The sequence below is a fragment of the Eriocheir sinensis genome, chromosome 27 (genome assembly GCF_024679095.1).
Source record: "Eriocheir sinensis breed Jianghai 21 chromosome 27, ASM2467909v1, whole genome shotgun sequence".
Taxonomy (NCBI): domain Eukaryota; kingdom Metazoa; phylum Arthropoda; class Malacostraca; order Decapoda; family Varunidae; genus Eriocheir; species Eriocheir sinensis.
Genome location: NC_066535.1, coordinates 2,842,361 through 2,852,360, shown reverse-complemented (window position 1 = coordinate 2,852,360; position 10,000 = coordinate 2,842,361). Strand labels below are relative to the sequence as shown.

The following is a 10,000-nucleotide window of genomic DNA, read 5'->3' as shown; positions in this document are numbered from 1 at the left end:
TCTCTCTCTCTCGCCCTCTCTCTCTCTCTCGCCCTCTCTCTCTCTCTCTCTCTCTCTCTCTCTCTCTCTCTCTCTCTCTCTCTCTCTCTCTCTCTCTCTCTCTCTCTCTCTCGCCCTCTCTCTCTCTCTCGCCCTCTCTCTCTCTCTCGCCCTCTCTCTCTCTCTCGCCCTCTCTCTCTCTCTCTCGCCCTCTCTCTCTCTCTCTCGCCCTCTCTCTCTCTCTCTCTCTCTCTCTCTCGCCCTCTCTCTCTCTCTCTCTCTCTCTCTCTCTCTCTCTCTCTCTCTCTCTCTCTCTCTCTCTCTCTCTCTCTCTCTCTCTCTCTCTCTCTCTCTCTCTCTCTCTCTCTCTCTCTCTCTCTCTCTCTCTCTCTCTCTCTCTCTCTCTCTCTCTCTCTCTCTCTCCCTCTCTCTCTCTCTCTCTCTCTCTCTCTCTCTCTCTCTCTCTCTCTCTCTCTCTCTCTCTCTCTCTCTCTCTCTCTCTCTCTCTCTCTCTCTCTCTCTCTCTCTCTCTCTCTCTCTCTCTCTCTCTCTCTCTCTCTCTCTCTCTCTCTCTCTCTCTCTCTCTCTCTCTCTCTCTCTCTCTCTCTCTCTCTCTCTCTCTCTCTCTCTCTCTCTCTCTCTCTCTCTCTCTCTCTCTCTCTCTCTCTCTCTCTCTCTCTCTCTCTCTCTCTCTCTCTCTCTCTCTCTCTCTCTCTCTCTCTCTCTCACACACACACACACACACACACACACACACACACACACACACACACACACACACACACACACACTACCATACTACCATAGCTGTCATCAGAGTCACTCACTTTGATTTGCCTGTGCTCTACTTCCGCCAGGAGCAGAGGAACTGCTTGACGCATCACGAGACATGCCAGATGTATTCTGAACAAAAGTGGAAAATGATCTGTGGCCTTCGGTAGGCCACGCGCTGGTGACAAATGAGTGTGTACGGATGCCAGATGCCTCCACCATTCTTCTGAGTCAAGAACTGGCGGTATATTTGAAACATAGGGAGCGTAGAGTGTGATGATTATATATATGATCCCTCTACGGGTGGGGCGTGTGGTAACGCACTTATATATACAATCACCGTAATCTGAGGGTTAAGGATTTGAATCTTTGTCCGCCTGCATAGATGTTTACAATGCCATGTACCTTTATTGAGCAAATCCATAATACCATGGGCCAGGCCAATCCGTCGAGTGACTTCCTGGTAAGACTGATCACTGTTATGCACTTCAGTAAAGTCGCAAATCTCGATCAATCTCATCTTGATATTTCGCATCTCGATTGCACCATCAAGAACCCACGATTCACATATCTCGATCAAATTACACAAATCTCGATCGCTGATTTTTTCAATTGCTTTTGAAAAAGAAGAGATGGAAGAAAAGAAAGAAGACTTACACAACATGTGGAAAATAAGAATTAGCAAATTGAAAAGCCTTAATCCATAATAAACACCGACACTCATCATCATCATCATCAGCCACCCGTCAGCTGTTCAAACCCAGCGTGTGGTGAAGATTGTTTGCATACTTGGCTACTATCTGGGGTGCGTTTGAGAGAGCGACTCGGGCCGCTTGGACCGCCCTGACCGCCCCAGTTCCTCTCAAACGTGCGACGCCACAACCCGAATTGCCAACTCGGACCACCTGCTGCAGCTTGGTTTAGAGAGGTGGAGTGGCTTCATGCTATGATGATGTCATCAGCAAATATGGCGGCCCAAACAAACACATAAGTGCTTCCTTTGCTTTTCACCTCTCTGTGCCACCTTAACCATTGCGGCTTCCTTTTCATCCTCTGTTGCAAGGAGCTCGTCGGCCAGAACAGCTTGTGATGCATGTTTAAACGTCGTCAGGAAGATCCGCGGATGCCATTTTGCTGCCAGAACAGCTGTTAAACGTCCCAGGAAGATCAGCGGACGGCATTTTGCTGCCAGTGAGATGCCGTTACCATAGCAACGCCGAGGCTTAACTGAGAGGCGCACAAAAGCATTTGATGGAGTGGTCTGGGTGCCCAGGGCGGCCCGAGTCGCTCTCTCAGATGCACCCCAGGCTGGATCCCATTCACCATGTTTCCCGTGGCCAATGGAAAGGCCCAGGGGGTGGGTAAGAGCGAGAATGGGAGTCAAGGTCAAGGTGTGAAAAAACCCGGAAGTGAGAAAAGTTGGCAAGGCTTTGGTCCCAATTGCATTTTTCCCCATAAGAAGTTAACTTCGCATCTCGATATTTCAAATCTCGGTCAGTATTTTCGGTCCCAATTATGATCGAGAATGTAAAGAGTCTGCAAGAGGCCAGTTGGCCGCAAGAATAGACTGAACTGTCTCATCCAGCAAGCCTCCAGACGACTGGACCTTTGTTTTGGCCCAGGAGACCTTCAGTCCCAAAGGGTTTGCCTCCTCATGCAGCACTTCGAGAGCCATCACATAGCTTGAAGTATTTTAAGTTTGTATATTTTGTGCAGCTTGGTAAGGATTCTCGCTAATTTGTCGATGTTGGAGAATTCTTCTATGTTCCCTGCTAGATTCTTGTAAACTTATAATCCAACTCCACACTCCTTCCTAGCTACAAGACCTTTGTAGCACAAGACAAGTTTGTCAGGCAGTATTATGAATGCTTTTCCCATCCTCTTACTGAGACCTATGACATCCTACAAAATATATCTTCAGCTCTACCAATGCAGCCACAGTACTCTCTTCTTCCAAAATTGACCCCTCCTGATCTCTCATTCGTTTTTCTTTTATTGGAGCAGCACCCAGCGGACTTTTTTGTTTATTTTTTGCCCTGGAGCTGCCTTCCTTGCCGTGAAAAAAAAGTCCTAACATATGTTGCCAGGGTAAGATTTCAAAGGTGGCCTGATTGTATAAAGAGATTGTTTGCACCCACTATTCTGGAACTGGTTTGGTCAGTTTGGTGGCTAGTTCCTCCATTGTTGCTGGGGACTGGGGGTCGTACATTAGAGGTGTATGTTATTGTTAGTAAGGGTGGAGCATAAAGCACCAGGAAGGCCATGTCATCTTTTTTTCCCATGGTCTCTGCCATCCTAGAGCAGAACTTCATATACCTATGAGGCCTCCACAATTTCTTACCTGCAGATATATCAGCTAGCAGTGGGATTCCATTATTGGGAAGATGAGTCCTTACATATATAAGGGACCTGCAGCAGACTCAATTTCATGAGTGTTGTCCACCTGCCTGGGACCTGGGACATCTACCATTGTCCCATTGAGGGATCTTCTATATGTCCCATCCACTTTTGCTGCTGCCTGAAGTTTTCACCGTAACTGACATTCACCTGAGTCAGTCTTGGTTACCTGACGGCAGCATGCCAACCAACATAGTTGTACATTTTTTTCTTCAAGCAGTAATCAACTAGAGCCAAGCTAAATATCATTGTACTCTTAGAGATACTTATTCTCCTTTGGTATTCTATAGAGTAATCCTAACCATAAAATTAAAGATTCTTGGGAGTCAGTGAAGTTTGTTTCTGATTTAGTCTATTAATTTTCCAGGAACAAAAAGGACAGGCGGAGGCGGTGAGCATGCAGCGCTAGGTGTTTGGAGGCTGCCTGTTTTTCTGCAGGAGGGTGGGAGGCTGCTTTTGAGAAGGTTTGCCATGCATAGTAGAATCAGTATGAGTCACTTTTTTCACATCTTTAGGTGTGTTGATATTCATATTAGGATACTGTCAAATGTCCATCTTCATTAATTTCATTTTTAAGTGACTTTTGTATGCAGTACAAACTGCTTGAAGGAACTACCATAACTTAGCCCTCATAATTTATGTAATTTTGTTCCTTGAACAGTTTTTGAGTGTTATGTACTTGATGGTGATTGAGTGCATGATTGTTTTCCTGCCAACAAGTCATTAATGATTGAAATTCAGAGCTTGAAAGAGAAAGTTTTTTATTAAAGTCTTAATTTTCTCAAAGTTGTTTCAATCGCATTGTCTTGAAGAGTATGAATAGTTATTCAGGAATGGTAGAGACTGAAGGGACACTGATGAGTGATCAAGGCACAGGCAAAGATTTTACAGGTAACTCTCGCTTTATGCGAGTTTGGTTTACGCGTTTTTGAAATAACGCGGGGTCCAAAATCCAAATAAATGTATAATTTACACGTTTTTTCACTAATACGCGATATTTTGTGGAGTGGACACCAGATGTCTCACGCAACTGGACTCACACGGCGCTGCGGCCACACAGCTGAGCTCAGTTCTTCCCGCGCGCCACTTGAAGAACGATACAGTACCCACGCTGCCACGCTAGTCAACAATAGGGGTGGGCAGGCACCGGTACTAACGGTACCAGCTATACGGTACGGTATCGGTACCAGACTGCTCGGTACCGGTACCAATACTAGCCAGTCGCTCATGGTGTCCCTCATTTCTTCCTCACACGAGTGAGGCTGAGACTGAGTGCCTGAATGGATATCTCGGTGATATGGATATACTCTCTCTCTCTCCACTGAATGAAGTGAATATTTATTTTTCGACAGAAACTTACCTCTTGTTTGATTTACATTGTTTTTGATTTACGCGACCTCTTCAAGGACACAATACTCGCGTAAATCGAAAGTTACCTGTAGTTCCCTGAATATAGTTAATCTGAATATATTTAAGTTGAGTGAAGTTTTCAGGGTGGCAATGAGGTTTTACTCTGCCCAATGAGGAGGCTTTCCAGCCATGCTGAGGATCAACCATATGCCTAGTATTACTGATTTATGAAAGTAATATTGTTAACACGATAAAAAACTGTTAAATTCAGTTGTGTGTGTTTGCATCTTTACTTTAATACACATGCTATGATTTTAATATTTAGTTGAAATGACAGTGAATCTCCAAAGCAGCTACCAAGAAGCTGAGGATAAGGCCTAGTATGTGCACAGGCAGACAAGTAACACACAGGATAGTGTGTCATGGGAAGAGTGTGTATGCACTGTTGTACCATTACATGGCTTCTGCATTAGGTGAGCTGGAACTTTATTTCATGGGTGTAGAAAGGTAATAATATAATACTATTGAGTAGTGATTGCAGTAGTACTAATTGGGTATTTGTATCGAAGAGCAGTGTAAATTATACAAAACAGATTATTTTTATCTTTAATACAACCTTCAGGAAATATAATTACTCTTTTAAGTATCACTTATTGGGCATTCACAAAAAAAAAAAAAAAAAAAAAAAAAAAAAAAAAAAGTGGCACTTAGGTATTCAGATACCTATTTGTAATCAAGTACACTTATTAATATGAGTAGTTGAATGCCACTGTCAGCAAACCAAGTTTTTAAAAATGAATAGGCAAAAGTGGGACGCTGCACTCGGTACTTGTAGTCACAACTTTTGTTTCCAGTACCCAACATAGCTTAATTCCTGAAATTCATGTGTATACAAAAGTATAAACAAGTTACATGGTAAAATAGATTTAGCCATTTATTATGCTTCATAATGAAACAATTTCAAGCATTAAAGGGTATATACAAAAAGGAAGAAATAAAGTTACAATACAGAAATCAGGCTGTATTCTTGAATACAAGTGATGATATATGTACAAAATGAGGTCAGAGGGAGCCAAACATACTTTTTTGTTAACATTATGGAACATATTTTCAAAGATGTAAACTGTTGTGCTCAGCAACTTGATTACATGAATAGAAAGCTGGCAGAGTAATTGATTGTGCAACATCCCATGGAATGTTTGTGGCAGGTGAAACACATTGTAATGTCTTGTGAGTGGAGAAGCTGAAGGAGGCAAAGAAGTGGTGACGTGGCAATTGGTAGGTCAGCCCCATGTCGGTAGACAGCAGGAGGATCAGGACTGGATGCCAGCCATCACAAATAGGTTTTTGTAACCAAAAATATGCAGTAACAACAATTTTTTAATGCCCCCCAAAATACTAGTGGCTGGATGGTTATGAGAGGAACATGCTAATGCACACTCCAGGCTGTCTTGCTGCCCTCATATTCATTCCATATTTAGCCATTTCTCAGCCACTTGAAGCTTCAAGTTAGCTGAAGCGGATGAATTAAGGGTGATTGATTTATATAAAAACAGATTTGAGTTGAAGACGGTAAAGGGGAAGGAAGAGGTTGGACTGGGGACATGTCTTGTGATTGACCCAATAATCTGCTTTCCCTTCATTGCAGTCTTCCTTCCTCACTCCTAGATATTCTAACTCCTCCCCTCCCAAGGCTACTTCATATCTTGTTCTACTTGGTCAGTGTTCTAAGTAGTGTTGCACAATTAATTAATCCAGCTTGGTTTTTCTCAGAAACAATCAAACAATACTTTTACAGAATGGTAGATAGACCAGTATAGAGTGGTGTTATAGGATGTAACAAGTGTTCCATACAGAAGACCACCAATGAGTAGAACATCAAACAGACGAATATGCAGAAATTATTAAAATAATTAAAGGGTTGTGGAAATTCATGGACTAGGCATAGAAATGGATAAAAAAGTATAAATTGGGGCCGATTCTTTAGTCAAAACTAAAGAGGACTGAAATACAGGTACCTCTCCTCTAGCGCAAGTTTAACTCTCACTAATTTGGTTTAATGTGATGTTATAAACTTAAGCCAGTATATATTTTACATTACACGATTTTTAAAAATTAACACGGTGACCAAATCAAAATTTGCGGCAGGGATTTAATTCTGAGTGGCTGCCAGATCTCAAGTGTTTTCCCATGCTTCCTGCTCTGCTTCACAGTTGTTTGGGGCTACTTTTATGGGCGAGTGCTACTGAGGAGTTGGCAACACTGACCTGCACCATATGGTTGAACTTACACGATGGTCAGACTCCAGTCCTTATGCAGTGAACAGTGAGCTATATATACACACACACACACACACACGCATTTAGTGAACATACATTTGTACATACGCACATCTGGACACACTGTATCATTACCCCTCCAGCTGTAGCAGATGACACCCAAGCTCCTGTTCGGTTGGGTTACACACACAACAGCTTATCATTTATAAGGAGTATGCACCCTAGAAGTGCCTCCTGTAATATATGGAGTAGATCAGATAATGTTGCAAAAAGACCTTGCAGGCACTAAAGATGTAAAAAAAGTGTTAATTAACATGACTGATGAAGAGTATGGCAAGGCTGGGGTGATGACCAAGACTTGGAAGGGGGGGTGTATGATTAAACCTCATACTACCATTGGAATATACTGTATAGATTACTGGAGTTACGGCAACTTTTTTGTTACCACACCAGTAGTAAGGACAAGTCCAACCAGGTACCAAGACCAACCCAAGCCAGTGCTGTTACAAAGGCGAAACTCTTGATCTTCAACTAGACTCCACGATGTCTCAAGTATTATATTTTATGTATTCCACAAATAAACAACAGACACACACACACAGATTTAAGTCCGATTCCATTCGATGATGCATAGTGCACCATGGCTGGTGCATAACACACTTCACAGTATAGTATGGGAAAAATTCCTTATTTTATGCAAAATTTACGTTACACAAGCTCACCAGGAACACAATACTCGCGTTAATTGAGAGGTACCTGTATTATTGAGTTAATGTAAGAAAGGTTAGAAGAAGTGAATGTGGGAAGAAATAAACTATATGACAGTGCAAATTTAGTTTGCACATGGATTAAGGTGTGGCATTTTACATTAGTTAGTCTCTGCTTTGTGAATTCATATATAAAAATATTTTTATAGTAATTAACAGGTAATGATATAGTTGGTATGATTATTAAGTCTGCAGTATTTACAAATATACACATTGTATGATAGTACAGAGTAGGTTAATTGGTTATTTTTCTGTTGTAAATGGGTTGTTACACAGTGAAAAACAGTTGTATAGATCATTGCATATCACCATGACTAACTAGGTATGTGTATCATATATCCATTAAATTCCTTGCACTTTTCATTTATATGCATGCATTTTGTAGATTTAGCAGTTTATCAATATTAGTACCTCATATATAGAACTATATGGGTACATTAGCTACAAAAACTGCTATATTAATACTTCAGAGGGCTTGATTGTGATAGCACTTTTGTGGAAGGGTTGTTAGTTTGTGGGAATGGTAATATTGGTTATTTATTGGTCTATAAATATTATAATTAGTGTGTGAGGAATTACTGACAAAAGTTACATAATGAGTTGCTGGTTCCTGTTTCTGTTGAGAGACAGATTTTAGTCTTGATGCCTTGGGTGAGTATAGAGTTCCCTCTGAGTAACAACAGTCTTTGCCTGTGGTGATAATGCAACCAATCTTAAACAAAAGCAATAGTGAGTATTCCAGGGCACATCATGAGTTTAGCTCCATCAAGCATTGCTAATACTGAGAAATTCTTAGAAATTTTTACTAGACAAATAAATTTAGCAGAAGGGAGAAGTTTGAAATTGGTGAAATAAATAAGTTCCAGAGCTCATTTTACAAACTGACACTTTACAAATGGTATTTGGAGAAACTTATTCTCTCTCAGTATATATGGCACTGTTTAACTTTGTGCCAAGACAAGTGATGGGTTGATGTTATGCAGAATTAGGTATTTACTGTAGCTTAGCACTTATGGTAATCAGCCCTGATGATTACCACAACTGAAGCTTAAACACCTGAACATTATGTCACAGCCTATACCTCCTTAAACTGTACAGAACTTTGAGTATTTCCTGGGAGATGGTTGATAAATAGCTCCATTTGTCATTATAACTTTACAACACATTCAGGTATTCACCTTTTCATGACCCATGCCACTTAAAATACACCTCATGCTTCATCACAATGAAGTGCAACACATTGGTTGTTGTAGTTAGTCTAGTAGAGATTATTATACCACAGTATTTAGATCAACTCTGCAACAAGCACAGGTTCTCCTTGAGCATTGTAGGCAAGATTGCGAGAGCCTGTGTTTGGAAGGGTTGAGGAAGGCTCATCCGGCAGTGGTCGGTTAGCCAGATCAGGGGGCTGGAAAGTGGAGCCAGTGAAGGAAGTCCTCAGCTCATGGTAGTCACCGTTCTGAGGAAAAGCAGCCTGTAAATATGCTAAACCTATTGATGAGTGCATATAACTGGTGTAGGAAGCAGGGGTCATGTCTCACTGGAGGAAATGGATATCTTTTGGCTCCTTTACATTTTATTAACTGAATAAAATTTGAATTTTTTCAAAATTATATAATGTAAGAATGAAAACTACACATAACACCTGTTGGGTGCAAGAAGAGGACATTCATAGGCTTGTTTTAGAACATTAATAGGCTATTTTTTTTTATTTTTATATAAGATTGGTGTATCAGTCTATATATCTGTCTTCGAACCCCCTCCTCATGGAAATTTTCCCATGGCACAAGTCAAATTTAACCTGCTCTTTTACTCACTCTCTGCACATTCAATCCCTTGCCAATCATATGAGATGCAGTCCTCTGTTGTTGGGGTTACACTGGTTGGTGAGCATATGATGCTGCTGAGGTTGAAGCACACCTTAGGCTTCATATCTCTTATTGCATTGTATGCTCCTACTGATAAGTATGAACTTGAGAGATATCCTATGGCAACCTAGACTCAATAGTCGACTATAGTCTGTTCACTTAAGCTAGATTCCTGGTGCCTAGGCAGGTTGGTAAGCTTGCAGCTGATTGGCTGCACCGCTAACGCTTATGTCGAACCACATCTTGCATGCTCTAGTGCGACATGTTTCTATATTATATGCCATAGCTCTCCTCATATATGAGCTAGCCAGTTTTGGTTGACACCATCAGACTCAGCAGTGACTGTAGAATCAAGATGTATTGTAAAAACTCGACAAAACAAAAAAGAAAATGGTATTACAATGAGTTGAACTGTGAAGATGTAAAAAAAATGTTTATAACATGTTTTAATTATGCTCACTATTTCAACAGTTGTTCATTGACTGCAGAAATATATAATTACGTTACGTAGGAAAATCTCTAATGAACACGATAGTGTGATCAGAATGCAGATAAAGCTCCACATATTGAAAACACAGGGTTATTTATA

At 41.1% G+C, this 10,000-nt stretch overlaps 2 protein-coding genes across 4 annotated transcripts in view; one reads left to right on the top strand and one right to left on the bottom strand.

Annotated features, from left to right (window-relative positions):
- The window catches only part of LOC127003985 (RNA-binding protein 8A-like), an 11,002-nt gene extending 7,069 nt beyond the window's left edge, over positions 1–3,933 (top strand). The window contains exon 5 of the mRNA XM_050871069.1: positions 3,515–3,933. Within this exon, the coding sequence (XP_050727026.1) occupies positions 3,515–3,542 (28 nt within the window). The 3' untranslated portion in view covers positions 3,543–3,933. The remainder of the gene's footprint in view (positions 1–3,514) is intronic.
- A 1,485-nt stretch (positions 3,934–5,418) lies between these two features.
- The window catches only part of LOC127003984 (cadherin-87A-like), a 92,791-nt gene continuing 88,209 nt past the window's right edge, over positions 5,419–10,000 (bottom strand). For all 3 annotated transcript variants that reach the window (XM_050871067.1, XM_050871066.1, XM_050871068.1), the window contains one exon: positions 5,419–9,002. In XM_050871067.1, coding sequence (XP_050727024.1) covers positions 8,829–9,002 — 174 coding nt within the window. In that variant the 3' untranslated portion in view covers positions 5,419–8,828. The remainder of the gene's footprint in view (positions 9,003–10,000) is intronic.